General features: G+C 51.7%; 2 protein-coding genes across 5 annotated transcripts in view; one reads left to right on the top strand and one right to left on the bottom strand.

Moving 5' to 3' along the window:
* The window catches only part of TMEM150B (transmembrane protein 150B), an 8,470-nt gene extending 7,839 nt beyond the window's left edge, over window positions 1–631 (bottom strand). Inside the window, exon 1 of the mRNA XM_040465337.1 lies at window positions 487–631. Coding sequence (XP_040321271.1) covers window positions 487–602 — 116 coding nt within the window. The 5' untranslated portion in view covers window positions 603–631. The remainder of the gene's footprint in view (window positions 1–486) is intronic.
* The window catches only part of KMT5C (lysine methyltransferase 5C), a 26,530-nt gene that overhangs the window by 3,007 nt on the left and 5,188 nt on the right, over window positions 1–18,335 (top strand). The window contains exons 2-5 of one of the 4 annotated variants that reach the window (XR_005787397.1): window positions 517–686; window positions 16,726–16,964; window positions 17,119–17,284; window positions 17,674–17,783. Coding sequence is in view for 3 of the 4 variants with exons in the window: in XM_040465333.1 (XP_040321267.1) it covers window positions 609–686; window positions 16,726–16,964; window positions 17,119–17,284; window positions 17,674–17,783 (593 nt within the window). In the remaining variant the exon portion in view is untranslated. Of the gene's footprint in view, window positions 1–516; window positions 687–15,010; window positions 15,151–15,243; window positions 15,634–16,725; window positions 16,965–17,118; window positions 17,285–17,673; window positions 17,784–18,335 lie in introns of those variants that run through there. The other 3 variants (XM_040465333.1, XM_040465334.1, XM_040465335.1) reach the window with 3 other exon arrangements.

Raw genomic sequence — 18,335 nt, 5'->3', positions numbered from 1 at the left:
AGACCCAGGAGCCCAGGCCCCAGCCCCTCCTCCCTCAGACCCAGGAGCCCAGGCCCCAGCCCCTCCTCCCTCAGACCCAGGAGTTTCAGCTCTCTTCTCCCTCAGCACCCCACCTCTTTTTGTTCAATTTGAGGTAAAATTCACAAAACATAAAATTAACCGTCTTACAGTGAACCATTCAGTCACATTTGGTACATTCCCAAGATTGTGCAACCCCCACTTCTATCTAGTTCCAGAACTTTTTCACCGCCCCGGAAGAAAACTCTCCACGCATCAAGCGTAGGCCCTCGCCATCACCTCCTGTCCTCAGCCCCTGGCCACAAGCAGATGGCTTTCTGTCCCTATGGATTTGTCAATTCTGGACATTTCCTATGTTTTTTGAGTTTTGTCCACGTTGTAGCACACGTCAACGCCGCATCCCTTTCTGTGGCCAAACAGTATTCCACTGACCCTGCGTCTTTGTGGACTTAAGAGTCTGAGACCCACCTTTTCTTGCTGGTACTGTTGTGTTTCCAGGGCCCCAGCCGCTGGAACTTCAGGCTGTTGGCTTCCTCCAGAGCACAGATGAGACAGACAGAACATTCCTCGAGGCCAGAAGCCATCAACCCATGGAGAGTGCGCCCCTGGCCACGGTGGCTTTTCCGGCTGGAGGGCAGGCACACTGGGACCCAAAAAGGAGGGTACAGGTACGATAATGAAGGTAACACAGGGTACGGTGGCCCCCGGAGGAGGGGGTGCTGACTAGAAATGGTGTCTAGAGTGTTCTGGCTGTGAGGAAAGGTCAGGAGATTCTCACAAGCTATATGTAGAAGGAGGCTGTGTGCAAGTTTTCAAGCTTCAGGAAGGCTCTCTCAGTAGAGTCCAGGTGGCCCCTGAGACCTAGCCCATGAGGGTCGAGTGCCTTTGTCTGCTGGGTTGTACAGTGTAGACCCACTAGGAGACATGAGCCAGGCCCCAAAATTCTCCATTGCCATAAAGGGCCTGGACATTATCCTGAGGGTAATGGGGAGCCATGGAAGGTTCTTGAGCAGAGCAGATGGAGGAACGGACACTGTGCAGACAGGAAGGAGGTGCAATAATAAAAACCATTGACACATCTGAGTGCCAGGCACTGCCCCGTGACCCTGAGGGGGGAAAAAATCTGGAATAATTCCAAGCTTCGCACTTCCAAGAGACAGCCCAGAGCGTTCAACTCGGCCAGGCTTGAGTTCGAATCCCATCTCTGCCCCCTGAAGAGCTGACTGCCTGTATGAGCTTCCAATGTCTGCTGTCACAAAGCGCCACAAATTTAGGGGCTCAGGACAACACAAATTTGGTAGCTCACAGGTCTGGAGGTCAGAAGGCATCAGTGCGGCTGGTTCCTCCGGAGGCTCCAGGGGAGAGTCCGTTTTCCTGCCTTTTCCAGCCTCCATAGGCAGCTACACCCCTTGGCTTGTGGCCCCTTCCTCCATCTGCAGAGCACCTCGTTCCAACGTCTGCTCTGTCATCACATCCCCTTCTCCGACTCTGACGACCCCATGACTGCATTGGGCTCATCCACATAATCCAGGATAATCTCACCTCAGAGCCCTTAACTGAATCATGTGCGCAAAGTCCTTTTTGCGTGTAAGGTACCATAGTCACATGTCCTGGAGATTAATATGTAGACATGTTAAGGGCGCCTGGGTGGCTCAGTCGGTTGAGCGTCCGACTTCGGCTCAGGTCACGATCTCGTGGTCCGTGAGTTCAAGCCCCGCGTCGGGCTCTGTGCTGAGGGCTCGGAGCCTGGAGCCTGCTTATGATTCTGTGTCTGCCTCTCTCTGCCCCTCCCCTGCTCATGTTCTTTCTCTGTCTCTCAAAAATAAATAAAAATTTAAAGATGTAGACATTTTAGGGATCATTATTCTGTCTCCCACAGTGAGGAAGCTTTGGTTTCTTCAATTGTAAAATAGAGGCCATAATATTGCTCTGGAGACAGACTTCGTGGTGGTAGTAAGAAAACCACAGCCCCAAGGGGCGCCTGGGTGGCTCAGTCGGTCGGGCGTCCGACTTCGGCTCAGGTCATGATCTCATGGTTCTTGGGTTCGAGCCCTGCGTCGAGCCGTGGGCTGACAACGCAGAGCCTGGTTCCGATTCTGTGTCTCCCTCTCTCTCTGCCCCTCCCCCGCTCATGCTCACTCTCTCTCTCTCTTTCTCTTAAAAATAAATAAACATTAAAACATCAAACAAACAAACAAAAACGCAGGCCCAAAATGGAGTCACTTATGCAAAGGGCCGAAGTCAACAAACCAAGGCTCAATACCCAACCCAGGTGCAGGCTTAGCCTCCCTGCCCCCGACCCCAGGTGGTAACATTTAAGTAGTCAACCTGGAATTTCCTGGTTAGCACTGGGAAATTTACTGATAGACTCTTTGATCCCCCTTAGGAGGACAACCTTGCCTAAAACGATGCATTCTTTGCTAATAATTTTTGTTTCCACTCCCTAGCTACCTTTAAAAACCTTTCCTTTCCCGTAGCGGGAGCCGGGGCTCCCCTCTACTTGCTAGATGGGACCCTGCCCCATTCATCAGCCACCTGATAAAGCCAACCAGGTCTTTAAAACGTATTAGGTTAAATGTTTGTTGTTTACCACTGAGTTTGTATCCCCGCCTCTGCTTCTTGCTGTCGGCGTGACCTGGGCAAATGGCCTGTCTCTCTGCACCTCGGCCTCCTCAACTGTGAAATGGGGATCATGAGAGTGCAGACTTCAGCGCCCCCCCCCCCCCCCCCCCCCCCCCCCCCTGCGTGTCAGTCCGCTTAAGGTGCTCAGAACAGCATCTGACAGGTTTGTGTTTCTAAGAGGCAGCTGAGGTCAGCATTGCCTTTATCTGAGAGTTTGTGTGCGGATCAAAGAGAGGAAAAAAGAGGCGTGGTCAGCCTTTGCTCTGCTTATTGCTGGGTGCGGGGCTGCTTCTCCTGGGGGTGTAGCATAGCTGCCCATGGCAGGAGGGGGATCAGAGTTCCTGGCGGGGGGGGGGGGGGGCGGTTGGTTGTTGCTTGTTTTGTGTGTGTGTGTGTGTGTGTGTGTGTGTGTGTTTGCCATTGAGCAAATATTGATCGAGGACCCACTGTGTGCCAGCCGCTGTTCTGGACACTAAAGAGACCGCAGTGCACAAGCAGAGAAAAACTGGTGGCATGAAACTAACAAGGTCCCACCCTGCCCCAGGCCCCAAGTGCCTCTCCTGCTGGTCCCCTCCTCTCGGGGGGAGTGGTGGCTGTTCCAACCACTGACTCACAGGGGAGGGAGGACCGAATGCTACCTGGTGTCCACTCTGCTGGTAACTCTCTGTCCCCACTCCATGCCCTAGCCCTGCCTGTGCCTGATTCCCACTCGTCTCTCCAAGATGCTAACCTCCAGGTGACCCAAGGCAACACTTTTCCCCACTCTGGGCTCCAGTACCCACCTCTCTGCACCTCCCTGGACTGGCACAGAAGCCGGGCTTACTGGTGTCCCCATGGTGGCTGTGTGCCATCTTCAGGACATCTGCTGAGTGGACAGGAGTGGGGCACCTCAAGCCCGGTGGGCTACGTTCAACTTGCAAATAGGCCCCTCCCACTGTACGCTTGCAGGCTGGGGGTCCTGGACTATTCTGGATCCTTCCGGAAACGAGTGCTAGCCAGGCTTGGCTGAGGGGAAAAGGCTGCACGTGGCCTTCCTCTGGGTGAGAATGACATTGCACTTTCGAGTTTAGGAAACTGCTTCTAGTTGGTGCTGTGGATTGTTTTTTCCTAGACCGGGGAAGCTCCCAGAGCAAGAGACCTCATCTGTCAAAGCAAGGATCATAATGGTGCCCCGGTCACATGCTTGTGAGGGTTCAGGAGTGAGTCTGTGAGAGTCCCCTTCTGCCACAGTGCTGTCTACAATTAGGTGCTAATGTTGTCGCGTCCTCCAAGTTGCGTTCAGTATTTCTTTTTTCTTTTTAATTTTTTTTTAATGTTTATTTATTTTTGAGAGAGAGACAGAGACAGAGCATGAGCAGGGGAGGGACAGAGAGAGAGGGAGACACAGAATCCGAAGCAGGCTCCAGGCTCCGAGCTGTCAGCACAGAGCCCGACATGGGGCTCGAACTCACAAACGATGAGATCATGACCTGAGCCAAAGTCGGACGCTTAACCGACTGAGCCACCCAGGCGCCCCACGTTCAGGATTTCTGAGAAGTTGCACTACTTCACAGAGTAGATGCGTGGAGCTCAGAACATCTTGCTGTGTGATGGGTCCTTCGAGAAGCAAGTGTTGTGATGGTGCTGGCAATACAAGGGATTTATTGGGGACAATGCCAGCAAAAGATAAAGGGGGCAGGGAACAGAGCTGGGAAGTTGGTAGGCCCCCTGTGGAAGATGAGGGGGAAGGAAGGTGGGGGTAGAAAGAGCTTCAGGCCGTTCAGCTCCGAGAAATCTCAGCCAGCCAACAGGGGAGGGGAGGGGCAAGGATTTCTCCTCCCAGATCCCTAGAAACAGAAAGTAGGTTGGTGTTTACCAGGGGCTGGAGGGAGGGGCAAATGGGGAGTGATTGCTTAATCGCTTCTTTTTGGGGTGATAAACATGTGAAACCGCATAGAGAAGACACGGTTGCAAAATAGTGTGTACTAAATGCCACTGAGTTATACTCTTTACGATGATGGTTGAAGCCGTGAATGTCGTGGTATGTGAATTTTAGCTCAATTAAAAAAGGAAAAGATCACATTAGAGGAGCCCACATTGGGTGGGAGTGGCCAGGCCCTAGTACCCTCCTTCCCCCCCCATCCCAACCCCACCCCTGATGATTAGTCGTGGTTGGGGGCTGCCAGAAGAGAACACGACCTGGATCCAAACAAAACAGTGACTTAGGGCAGCTGGGGGGCTGTCCTCCCAAGGCACTCGTCACAGTTGATCAAGATCTTTCTTCGAGGGGGATCCACCTTGGCTGCCATACTTACCCGATGTCGCTGAGCAACGGACTGAAGGAGCTGGGGCCAGACCATAGGTCTGTCTGACTCTAAAATGTTGTTCTTTCCCACATGCCAGGCTCCCTCCTCAGACACCCGTCCAAACTTCCACCTGCCCCGTCTGTTCATCTGTGCATACGTTCTTGCCTTTATGCATTTATCCGACTAGGTATTCGCCCTCCCACCCTCCCACCTGCCTATCTGTCCAAATATCATTTGTTTAGATATTCTTCCAGCTCTCCAAGCTCCATCCATCCATTCAGCTCTCCATTCATCCAACTCGGTGTTCTTTTTTTTTCTTTTCAAAGTTTATTTATTTATGTTGAGGGGGGAGGGGGAGGGTCAGAGAGAGAGGGAGAGAGAACCCCAAGCAGGCTCCACACCATCACCACAGAGCCCGAGGTTCTGTGAGCCCAAGCTTCAAACCCATGAACTGTGAGATCATGACCTGAGCCGCAACCAACAGTCAGACGCTTAACCGACTGAGCCACCCAGGCATAACCCCCCAACTATATGTTCTTTCATTCTTTGAGCCATTCTGTCAATTCCCTCTTCCCGTTTATTCTACAATCCATCCATCAGTTTAACCACCCACTTTCCCACTGATCCAATCCACTTAATCAGCTGTCTATAGGAGCTTTCTGTGGCTGCTGTAAAATATTCCCACAAACCTAGGATAATCCAGGATAAGGTCCTCCTTTCAAAACCCTTACCTTAACCCTATCTCTTACCATAAAAAGTAATACCCACGTTCTGGGAACTGTAGATGTCTTTGGGGGCGTCACTGTTTTACCACATCATCGATTCAACCCCCTGCGCGCACACACACCTCTCTCTCTCAGCCTCTCTCCCTCTCTCTCTCTCTCTCTCTCTCTCTCTCTCCCCATCCATCCACCCACCCATGCATCCATTCATCCAGAGGTTTTTATCTCTGTAGGAAACAAAGCTATAAGGAGATAGTTACAATCACTGACATGGTTGAGATTGGTGCTATTGAGCAAATATGCAGATCTGTTGAGCTGTCACTTCTGCCCACCTCTTTGTTCCCACCGCCACCACCTCCACATTGGGAGAGGAAAGGAAGGTGGAAAAAGAATGACCCAAACATCCAAACATTTTTCTTAAGTTTACTTATTTATTTAATGTTTTAAATGTTTCCTTATTTAAAAAACATTTTTTTAACGTTCATTTATTATTGAGAGACAGAGAGACACAGAGTGTGAGCAGGGGAGGGGTAGAGAGACGGGGAGACGTAGAAACTGAATTAGGCTCCAGGCTCTGTCAGCACAGAGCCCAACACGGGGCTGGAACTCACAAACTGCAAGATCATGACCTGAGCCGAAGTCGGTAGCTTAACCAACTGAGCCACCCAGGCGTCCCAATGTTTACTTATTTTTGAGTGAGAGACGGAGAACAGAGACAGAGCATAAGTGGGGGAGGGGCAGAGAGAGAGGGAGACACAGAATCTGAAGCAGGCTCCAGGCTCTGAGCTGTCAGCGCAGAACCCAATACAGGGCTCAAACCCACAGACCGTGTGATCATGACCTGAGCCGAAGTTGGACACTCAACTGACTGAGCCGCCCAGGTGCCCCTATTTATTTATTTTGAGGGTGGACAGCAGTAGAAAGAGAGGGGGAGGAGAATCCCAACCAGGCTCCTTGCTGTCAGTGCAGAGCCCAACATGAGGCTTGATCTCATGATCCGTGAGGTCATGACCTGAGTTGGAATCAAGAGTTAGACACTCAACTGACTGAGCCACACAGGTGCCCCACCCAAACATTCTTCATTCTCCTTAAATCTTCCATCCCACTCATTCCCAGTCCATGAACATGGTATATATCTCCCTGTTTTAGATTTTTCTGGAAGAGGTTTTGCACATATTTTGTTAGATTTGTTTCCCCCATGGGGCGCCTGGGTGGCGCAGTCGGTTAAGCGTCCGACTTCGGCCAGGTCACGATCTCGCGGTCCGTGAGTTCGAGCCCCGCGTCGGGCTCTGGGCTGATGGCTCGGACCCTGGAGCCTGTTTCCGATTCTGTGTCTCCCTCTCTCTCTGCCCCTCCCCCGTTCATGCTCTGTCTCTCTCTGTCCCAAAAAATAAATAAAAAACGTTGAAAAAAAAAATTTTTTTTTAAAGATTTATTTCCCCTTGCTGGATATTTACAAATATTGTGAGTCATATTTACTTAAATTTTTATTTTAAAATTTTGTTAGTTGTACAGAAAATGGCTAACAAAGAGGATCCATCCAAATCAGCTATCCTGCTTGCAAGTTTGCCTTGGGCTGGTGTCTGGGGACTTGATTGCTGAAATATTCTGAGTGGCTCACTGTGCCTGGCTTGTGCAAACCATGTGGTTAATGCTGAATTCCTGCTTTCTTTCTGGGAGTCTGGAATTTTGGTATGTGCTAGGCAGAAGGTGCCTACATGATCAGTCGTTAACAAAACCTTGGGTGCTGAGTCTCTGATGGGCTTCCTTGGGCAAAAACAGCATGCACATTGTGCTGCACTTTTGTTTGGGGAAAGAGTGAGTTCTGTATGATCCTCATGAGAGGAAGAGAGAATGAGGAAACCTGCATGTGATTTCCTCCAGTCTTGGCCTGTGACTTTTCCCCCTCATGATCCTACATTGTTGTAATAAAGTTTAGCCATGAATACAACTCTGTGCTGAGCTCCATGAGTCCTAGTGAATTTCTAAACTTTGGGTGGTCTTGGGCACCTCCAACCCACAGGTAAAAAAATGTACAGTTGATATTTGTATATTGGTTTTGTATCCAGCAACCTTTCTAGATTCCGTCATTAATTCTGACATTTTATCAGGAGCTTCTTTTGGATCTTCTAGGTACATAATCATATCTGTGATTAATGGCAGTTTTATTTCTTTCTCTTCAATTCTTACACTTTTTTTTTTCTTTTACTTGCCTTACTCAGAACAGCACAGAATGCAGTGGTAAGGGGACATCCCTGTCTTGTTCTCGACTTCAAATAAAGAGCTTTCGATGTTTCACCATTAAACATGGGTTTTCTCTAGATTTTGTATTGTGGTTAAATATACCTAACATAAATTTTGCCCTTTTACAATTTTAAGTGTGCAATTCAGGGGTATTAAGTACATTCACGGTGTTGTGCAACCATCACAACCATCTGTCTCCAGGATTTTTTCATCATCTCAAACAGAAACTTTATACCCATTAACCAGTAACTCCCCACTTCCCCTCCCTTAGCCCCTGGCAGCCAAAATTCTACTTCCTGTTTCTACAGCTTTGACTATTTCAGATACCTCATATTAGTGGAATCATATAATATTTGTGTGTGTGTGTGTGTGTGTGTGTGTGTGTGTGTGTCTGGCTTATTTCATTTAGGAAACTGTTTTCAAGGTTCATGCATGTTGTAAAGTGTGTCAGAATTTCCTTTCACATTTGTTTATTCATTTATGAGTTGATAGATATTGTCAAGTTGGTTCTAGATATTATCTAGTTAGTTCTACCTTTTGGCTATTATGGATAATGCTGTAATAAACATCCATGTACAAGTTTTTCTTGTTTCCTTTTTTTTTTTTTTTTAAGTTTTTGCTTGTAAGTAATCTCTACACCCACATGGGGCTCAAACTCACAACCCCAAGATCAAGAGTTGCATGCTTCACTGACTGAGCCAGCCAGGCACCCTGAGTTCTAAGTATTATTTTTTTCTTTTTCTTTCTTTCTTTTTTTTTTTGTTTTTTCAGTAGGCTCCACGCCCAACATGGAGCTTGAACTCACGACCCGGAGATTAAGAGTCATATGCTGCACCAACTGAGCCAGACAGGCGTGCCAAATATTCTATATATATTCTAGGTTACAAACCTTTTATCAGATATATGATTTGGAAAAATGTTCTCCCATTCCATGGGTCCTCTTCTGAGGTACTCTCTCTCCTTCAGGGACAGGCTTCTTTCATTGTTTTTATTTGCTTAATCATTAAATCTGTATCGAATGCCAGTGATGTGCGAGGCAATGCCCTTGACGTTGGAAACTTAGCTGTGAACAAAACAAGGGTCCCTGCCCTCCTAGAGCTCATGTTCTAGCTGGGAAGAAAGACAACGAACAAATAAACAAAGAGATGTATAATGTCAGGCAGGGCTAGGTGCTAGGCAATGCTCGTTTTGTAGGCGTGTGAGTTGTATAGTGGCTCAGGGCCTCACGTGGGTTGAGTGCTTCATTGTGACTGTCCTGAAACACTTAGCAATTTTTGAACAAGGGCTCTGCATTTTCATTTTGCTCTGGAACCCAAAAATTATTATGTAGCTGGTCCTGGGGCTATAAAGCAATAGAGCAGAGTCAGGGAATGACTGGGGTAGTTGGGCTCTTCCAGCCAGAACCATTAGGGACGGTGACCTCGAGGAGGTGACATTTGAGCAAACACCTGAAGCAGGTGAGAGAGTGAGCCCTGCAGACAGTTGTGGGGGGTAGATCTCCTAGCAGACAGGACGGCAAGGAAAGGCCTTGCTTCCATCAAGCAGGCCAATGGGATTATAACAGAGTGAGCGATTCAGAGAATAGTTGATAATGAAGATGAGAGGAATAATGGGGGGCCATTGTGAGACTGTCGGATTTTAGCAGCGCCTGGGTGGCTCAGTCAGTTGAGCATCCAACTTCAGCTCCGGTCACGATCTCATGGGTTGTGGGTTCCAGCCCCGCGTCGGGCTCTGTGCTGACAGCTCAGAGCCTGCAGCCTGCTTCGGATTCTGTGTCTCCCTCTCTCTCTGCCCCTCCCCTGCTCACACTCCGTCTCCCTCTGTCTCTCAAAAATAAATAAATGTAAAAAAAAAAAAAGGAAAAAAAAAGAATGTTGGATTTAAATCTAGGTGTGTATCAGTATACTATAGTGGCATAAAACAGCGATAAGGATTTGTCATCTCGCAGTTTCTGTGGGTCCAGAATCCAGGAGCAGCTCAGCTGGTTGGCTCTTCAGGTTGTAATCAAGACGTAGACAGAGCACCGTCTGGAGATAGGAGGATCGTTTCCAGGCTGGCTCACTCACATGACCGTCAAACTGTTGGCAGGAAGCCTCAGTTCTTCCCTGGCTATTGACACAAGGCTTCAGTTCCTTGCCACATTGTCTTCTCCACAAGGTGGCCTTGATAACGTCTCTGGGTTCTCCCCAAGGAGCAATCTCAGAGATAGCGGGGCGGGGATGGAAGCCAGAATGTCTGTGATGACCTAGCCTTGGACACATCATCATTTTTACACAATACCCTTTCCATTACACCAGCTCAGCCCTGTTCACTGTGGAAGCAGGAGCTCAAGGCTGTGAATTCCAGTGGGGGAGATTGGGTCCCCGGGGGTCACCTTGGAGGCTGACTGCCAAGGTGTGAATTCATTGCAGAATTTTGAGGAGGAGGAGGAGGATGATATTAGATAGATATAGATGTGTGTGTGCATATACATATACATATGTATATATGTAGATAGAGGTATTCATGAAGTAACATACAGTATATAATACTCATATTTATTCTATCATTTTATACATTTTGTTCTTACACAAGTAATACTAGAAAACTGAGAGACAGCTTCCCCCCCATCATTTACGTTTCTCCAGCTTTATTGAAGTGTGATTAACAAACAAAAAGCGTATACAGTCAAGGTGTACAATATGATTATTTGACATACGAACACACTGCGAAGTGATCCCCACAATCAAGCTAATTAACACGTCCGTCACCTCACAGTTACCCTTTGTGCGTGTGGTGAGAAGGCTAATGATCTATGACCTACTGTCTTTGCAAGCTTCAAGTACCACAATATGGTATTGTGAACTTGAGTCACCTATTCAGCTCATGTGCACTTTGTCCAACCTCTCCCCTTTTCTCCACCCTCCCCCCCACCACTGCCTCCGGTGACCACCCTTCCACTCTTGTTTCTAGGAGTCTGACTTTTTTTAGATTCCACATACATATGAGATCGTGCAGTATTTGTTTTTTCGTGCCTACGTTATCTTATTCAGGATAATGCCTTCCAGTGTCGTCCGTGTTAGGATTTCCTCCTTCCTCACAGCTGAATAATATTCCATTATATATATATGCCCTACATTTTCTTTTGTCGTTGATCCCTTGACGGACACTTAGGTGGTTTCCACGTCTTGGCCGTGGTGAATAATGCTGCAGTAAACATGGGAGTGCAGATATCTCTTTGCAACAGTGACCATTGTCTTTGGATATATATCCAGAAATGGGATTGAGGGACAACGTGGTAATTCTATTTCTAATTTTTTTTTTAATTTTTTAGTGTTTATTCATTTTTTTGAGGAACAGAGAGACAGAGAGCAAGCAGGAGAGAGGCAGAGAGAGGCGAGACACAGAATGTGAAGCAGGCTCCAGGCTCTGAGCTGTCAGCACAGAGCCAGACAGACGCAGGTCTCCCAAACCACGAACTTCGAGATCATGACCTGAGCTGAAGTCGGACATTCAACCGACTGAGCCACCCAGGCGCCCCTCTATTTTTAATTTCTTAAGGAACCACCATATTCTTTTCGATAGTGGCTGCACCAACTTACATTCCCATCAACGGGCACAAGGGTTGCCTTTTCTCCACATTCTCACCCCAGTCATTTATTTTATATATACATATAAATAGATATCCCTTGCCCCTCAAAATATGATCTTCCTGAACTTACTGCTTTTTCCTGTTTTTGTTTTTGTTTTTTAGAGAGATAGCATGCTAGCATGGGAGAGGGCAGAGGGGGAGAGAGAGAGAGAGAGAGAGAGAGACAGAATCCCAAGCAGGCTCTGCACTGTCAGCACAGAGCCCAATGCAGGGCTCGAACTCACCACTCTGAGATCATGACCTGAGCCAAAATCAAGAGTCAGATGTTTAACCAACTGAGCCACCCAGGTGCCCCTGCAAAGGTGTGTTCTAAAGCATGCTTCTCAAACATTCCAGAGCATTCCAGTCACTGGTCTGGGTGGTTCTGCTTTAGGAGTTCTGGGATGTGGCCCGAGATTCTTCATTCCCACCAAGCACCCACGTGGTCTTGCTTGATGACGCTGGTACATAGGCCACACTTTGGGCAGCGGGCATTTGGGCACCTTGACTAAATACTCAACCGGGCCTTCCGGAGGCTGAGACTTCGAATGTACGTTTTCACAATATTCCCCAGATGATTATTTCTCTCCCTCTCTCTGTCTCTCTCTGTCTCTGCCTCTTTCTCTGTTTCTGTCTCTCTTTCGGTAGTAAAATACACTTAACATCAAATTTACCATTTCCACCATTTTGAAGTGTGCAAGTCAATGGCTTTCTGTACACGCACGGTGTTCTGCAACCAGCACCATTCTCTGGATCTAGAACCTCTTCATCCAAAAAGGAAGACCCACCGCTATTATTAGTCCCCCCCCCTTTCCCCCCCCCCCCCCCCAGCCCCTGGAAGTCATCATGAATCTGCTTTCTGTGTCTATGGATTTACCTCTTCTGGATATTTCCTAGAAATGGAATTCTTCCATATGTGAATTTTTGTGTCTGGCTCCTTTTACCTAGTGAGTTTTCTTTTTTCTTTTTTTTTTTTTTAAGTTTATTTATTTACTTTGAGAGAGAGAGAGAGCACGAGCAGGGGAGGGGCACAGAGAGAGGGAGAGAATCCCAAGCAGACAGCGCAGAGCCAGACGTGGGGCTCGAACTCAGACGCTTAACCAACTAAGCCATCCAGGCGCCCCTAGCCTGTTTTCAGGGTCCATCTATGTAGTAGCATGTATCTGTGCTTCATTCATTCATTCTAAACGTTGAGAACCAGCTGGATCCTATCTGGGCAATGTAGCCCAGAAGTTGAGAAATAAAGCCCTGGTGTCTGATGGCCAGTTAAAGCCCCTCTGTAAGCCTCAGTTTGCTCATCTGTAAAATGGGGGTAGTAACAGCCCCTCCCTGGCAGGGCTATTTACAAAGTTACTGGCATGTGCCAACAGCCCAGTAACCGTTGCTTATTCCACTGGCAGATATGCTATAAGTGGTCCAATCTTCTATTGTTAAACAGTAAGGCTTTTCCTATCTTTCTGCGTTTAATTTTTTTAATCTAAAAAAATTTTTTTAATGTTTTTATTTATTTTTGAGACAGAGAGAGACAGAGCAGGAGCAGGGGAGGAGCAGAGAGAGAGGGGGAGACACAGACTGGGAAGCAGGCTCCAGGCTCTGAGCTGTCAGCACAGAGCCCGACGCAGGGCTGGAACTCATGCACCTTGAGATCGTGACCTGAGCCGAAGTCGGACGCTTAACCGACTGAGCCACCCAGGCGCCCCTCTTTCTGCGTTTTAAACAACACCGAGGCGAAACAAACATATTTGTATATAAATATCTTAATGCTTGTCAGTTATTTCCTTAGACTAAAACCCTGGAATGGAATTGGCGAGTCAAAATTTTATTTGTATTATGAAATATTTTTCACACACAGAAGAAGACCAGATAGTGATAGAGTGCACTCATGGTTTCACCTCTGGGCTTAAAAAAAAAAAAAAAAGTGCAAATATCAATGTCCCCTGTAGCTTTCCTGATTGCAGTCCATCGGCCCCACCTGCAGGGGTCACCAGTAGGGCTTTCCCATCCTTTTCTCATGCTCGTGCACGTTTGTATACATTTAAAACACGTCTCCACACACAGTCCCTGTTTTATGGGTTTTAAACCTTCCTACATTCGACTCTACAGACTTCTGCAACCAGCAGAAGGGGTTGGGGTTGTCAGGCTGAGCTACAGAGCGTTCATTCCCTTCCACTGCTGCATGGCGTTCTCCTGAATGAAAATGCCACGATCCCGTTATCCATTCTTCATCGGATGGACATTTAAGCCGTTTCCAGTACCCCCTCCCCCCCAGCGCAACTGTTGGGAGCTTATCTTTTCGTTCACATTTGCCAGCGTTTCTCTGGGGTGGACACCCGCGAAAAGAAGAGCTGTACTTCTAAGATTCAGACATACTGATAGGACTTTTCCGGAGAGCTGAGTTTTTAGAGTCCTTTCTGCGTGCCTGCTGTTTCCTCTGAAACTTGGGCCATCCTTAGGGGTAGGGGTGTGCCTGTGTTGGGGGGGGGGTGCCTCAGGACCGGGGCATAAACAGAGAGGGCAGGCCACCTCCCCAACATCACATAGCGACGCGGAAACCGTCAGCGTCATCCTCACTGGCCGGTCATGCCTGCATTCATTCATTCAGTACCTACTGAAGCACCTACTCCGTGCCAGGCATTGTTCTAAGCGCACAAGATACACAGCAGTGAGCAAAAGAACAAAGCCCGCCTGCTCCAAGTGCGGAGCTTGTTATTCTGGGCGTAATTACGATAAATTGCTAATTATGTATGCCTCCAGGATTGGAGCCAGGGGGGTGATCCCAACTGGGGGAGGGGGTTGCCTCATGGGAGACTTCTCCAAAGCCCCTACTTGTCAGGCTCCTCCTTTCCGACCCGTTCACCCCCACAGAGCTCTCGTGGGTGCTCACGGAACTGGACGGGGTATTCGGGGCCAGGAAGGTTGTCCCGCAGGGAGGGACAGAGAGGCGCCCTTTGTAGCCCGGCCGGGCTGTCAATAAAGTTTTGTTGCCTCGGCAACCGCAGGCCGGGCGGGGTCGACGGAAGAACCCGCGCGCCCGCCCCAGCTTTCTTCCCGCTGTTCCCTGAAGGGTTCGCGGGAGAAAGAATAGGCCAGGCTCGACTCTACGGTGATGGGCGGGCGCCTTCGCCTATTGAAGAACGAGCTATTCCAAGGCCAGCCAGTCACACGCTGGCTATGCACGGGCAGAGCCCGCCCCCTCCCCACTTGGACCTGAATAACCTGACCTAAACCCGAGTTTTGCCGGGAGCCACGACGCTTTCGGCCAATGGGGACGCCGACTCCGGGCCGTGGGCGGGGCCGGTCTCCATGGCAGCGGCGGAAGGACAGCTACGGGAGCCATTAGCTGCAGTTGGCGGCGCTTGGCAGCGGCACGGGCGGAGCAGGGTTTCGTGGGGGCGCCGATGGTGGGGGCAGGCGGGGAGGGGCCGAGTTGGACTCCGCCAATGGGAGCGGCGCGAGCGCCACAGCCCCTCAGGAGTGGCGGTGGCTTCGGCCAATGGGAGCTGCCCCTGGCCGTGGCGGGGCGGACCCAGCGGGGCAGACGGGAGGCGCGGCGACCGTGTCTGACGAGAGCCGGAGCAGGCAGTGGGAGGTGGTGGCGGCGGCGGCGCGGGTGCCTCAGGAGGAGGAGGAGGAGGAGGAGGAGAAGCGGGTGAGGGGTGGCGCGGGGCCCGACCTCTGAGCCCCCTCTCGGCCCCCACCCCGCGCCGCCTTGGCTCCCGGTCGCCCCCAGCCCCAACCGTCCCCCGCCCTGCCCGGCCCCTCCTCGTGTCCAGGCGCCCACGTCTCCTGGCCCTTTGGCGGGCCCCCGGCTGCTCTCGGCGCCCAGCCCCTTCCCTGTGCTTGCTCACCCAGGCCCCTCCCTGCACTCCCGGGCCTAACCGGACCCCTGGGGTAGCCCGCGGGCTCTGCACTCCCCTCCCTGGATCTCACTGCGTGCCCAGGCCCCTGTCCCAGGACCACCACCGCGGACCTCAGCCCCTGCTTCTGGACCCCTCACTGCCTACCCAGGTCCCTCCCTGGACCCAGGCTCGCTGCTCCCTGGATGCCTACCTGCCCCTTCTCTGCTTCTCCAAGCCCCGTTCTGGACCCTTCGGCCCCCCTTCACCTTCTCGGGACCTGCCCTAGACTCTAGGTCTCCACCCTGGCTTTCCTGGGGTCATCCCTGGATCCCCAGGCCTTCCCGCCGCCCCGTGTCTCCAGCAGACACCCCCGGCCCTTCTTTGCCCCAGCTCCCCTCCGTGCAGTCTGCATTTTGTCTTTACCCACATACCTCCCTGCAGCTTCCGCCCTGTCCCAGCGCCCTCTCGCAGCGCCCCCTCTTTATGTATCCCCAGCCTTCCTGTCTTTTCTAGACCCCCTTTCCCGCAGCTCTAGCTCCTGATCTCCCTTCAGCTCCCCCTTCCTTGCGGTCCCCCATGGACTCTCCCTGACACACTGTGGTGCGGATGCCCAGCAGGCCATCCGTAGGCCGGGTTAGGGGTCTTGTTTTCTTTCCTTTTGCTGATTCCCTTCTTTCTCCCCTTTTTATGGACCTCTTCTGCCTCTCCGTGTCATTCCTTTCCTCTCCCCCCTTCCCTGCTTTGTCCTTGGAGCCCCCCCTCCCCCGGAATCCTTGGAGAGGGAGCAGGTGCTGGGATCCTTCCTCCGCTCTCCCTCCCCTCACCCCCCTCCAGGCTGCCTGGGGCTTCACCGAGAGCTTCCTGATGATTCCCAAAGGCTGCTGGGGGAGTGGGGATGGGGGGGGGGAGGGAGGTGGAGGCTGAAGCCAGGAAGAGTGAGGGTGGGTGGAGGAACAGTCTGTCCCAGTGGGGTGGGAAGTCTTGGATTTTTCCTTGGTGAGGGCTGGAGGTGGGGATGGGTTCCCCCTGACTCCCGCCTCCGCAAGGCTAAGCCTTTAGGGTTATCCCTGACTGCCAATTAATCAGCCTTCCCCGGGCCAGTAGGGACATGCGTGCATGCGTGTGTGTGTGTGTGTGTGTGTGTGTGTGTGTGTGTGTGTGTGTGTGGTGTATGGGGGCATGAGGGGATCTGCGCGTGAGTGTGTGGGTGTGCACAGAGGGTGGTCGTGTGTGGCTGGGGGATTTGTGTCTGCTCCAGAGCGTGATACCGACTGACAGTGACTGATATTTCTTTGGGGGCTTCTCCACTGTCACAAGTACTTGTTGCATTCTGTCTGCACCGAGAGCCCTGTGAAGTCAGCACTGCTTTCCTCCCCGATTTGTAGATGAGACTGGAGACCGAAACGCTTGCCAAATCCTGCGCAGCTCACAAACGGCCCTTCCCGGGGCGCCGCCCCTGCCCCTGCATTGTGCCCCCGACTCTTGGCCAGAGGCAGCATGGTCCGCGGGGCACCATGGGACCTGACAGAGTGACAGCCAGAGAGCTGTGTGAGAATGACGACCTTGCCACCAGCCTTGTCCTGGACCCCTACCTCGGCTTCCGCACCCATAAGATGAACGTCAGGTGAGCGGCCTGGGACAGGGTGGCCCCAGGGCTCCGGGACCCCTCCCCTGCCTCCACGGCCCCTGCAGCCCCAAGTGGGGGTGGGGGCAGGGCCCGGGAAGGCCCGGATGGATTAGGCCAAGACCCTGGGACCCAGGCATGCCCTCTCCCCCAGCCCCGTGCCCCCCCTGCGGCGACAGCACCACCTGCGCTCAGCGCTGGAGGCCTTCCTGAAGCAGCGGGACCTGGAGGCTGCGTACCGGGCCCTGACGCTGGGAGGCTGGATGGCCCACTACTTCCAGAGCCGGGGCCCGCGGCAGGAGGCTGCCCTCAAGACCCACGTGAGGGCACCCCTCCCTTCCCCCACCCTCAGCCCACACGTCCTCCCTGTCACCTCGGCCTGTCCTGGATCCTTCGCTGTGGCAGGCAGACCTCTGGAACCCCAGTCCCTCTGCAAAGCCCACCCCCCCACCAGACTCCCTAACTTCCTAGCTGTTGGGGCCATCTGAGATGAGGCTCAGAGAATCCTAGGAGAGTTGGGGGGCCCTCTGAGATGGAGTACAACCTCTTCATTTGACAGATGAAGAAACTGAGGTCCCGAGAGGGGAAGTGAGTTCCCCAAGGCCACACAGCGGGTCAGTGGCAGAGCAGGACTAGAACCCAGGAGAGAGAGGGCTGAGGACGAGGCTGCCCCATCTCCTCACCCCGCCCACCCCGTCACCTCCCCCAGATCTATCGCTACCTCCGAGCCTTCCTGCCTGAAAGCGGCTTTACCATCCTGCCCTGTACACGCTATTCTATGGAGACAAATGGAGCCAAGATTGTGTCTACCAGAGCTTGGTAAGAGGGCCAAACTCCCAGCCACGGGCTCCAGAGGCTGCTGGGAGAGGAGACCCCTGGAGATCAGGGGGGATACCTCTGGCGTTGAGGCCAGGAAGATGTCTTTGTTCAGGGGTGGGAAGAGACAGTTTCCTGCTGAGACGAAGGAGGCCAGGCCTAGTCCCAGAGACATTCTTCCCCCACAGCAGAGCCGATGGGGGTAAGAACCCCCATGCGACCCCAGGCTTCCGGGGGCTGCTAGGAAATCACTGCCCTTGTACGCAGGACTGTGGCAGCCCTCGTGCCGATGGGGTCCCTGCTGCGTAGCCAGCACCGCCGGGTAAGGGACAGGCCAGTGAGCAAGATGGACCCTGCCCACTGATCTCAGTGCAGAGAGAAGGCAGGCGGTAGCCGAGTAAACCCGCAGGTGCTGACCACAGTTGCTTGGTGCTTTGGGAGCCACCAGGGAACTTTGAGTGTTCTTGGGAACCAGGCCTAAGCACAGACCCACTGGAGGGTCTGGTGAAGTGTGGGGGTGGGGGGTGGGGGGTGGCAGCTTGTGGTGAGTTCACG

This window comes from Herpailurus yagouaroundi, unplaced genomic scaffold (assembly GCF_014898765.1).
Source record: "Herpailurus yagouaroundi ecotype Mexico unplaced genomic scaffold, PumYag 557, whole genome shotgun sequence".
NCBI lineage: Eukaryota > Metazoa > Chordata > Mammalia > Carnivora > Felidae > Herpailurus > Herpailurus yagouaroundi.
This window is presented reverse-complemented; position numbering and strand designations above follow the sequence as displayed.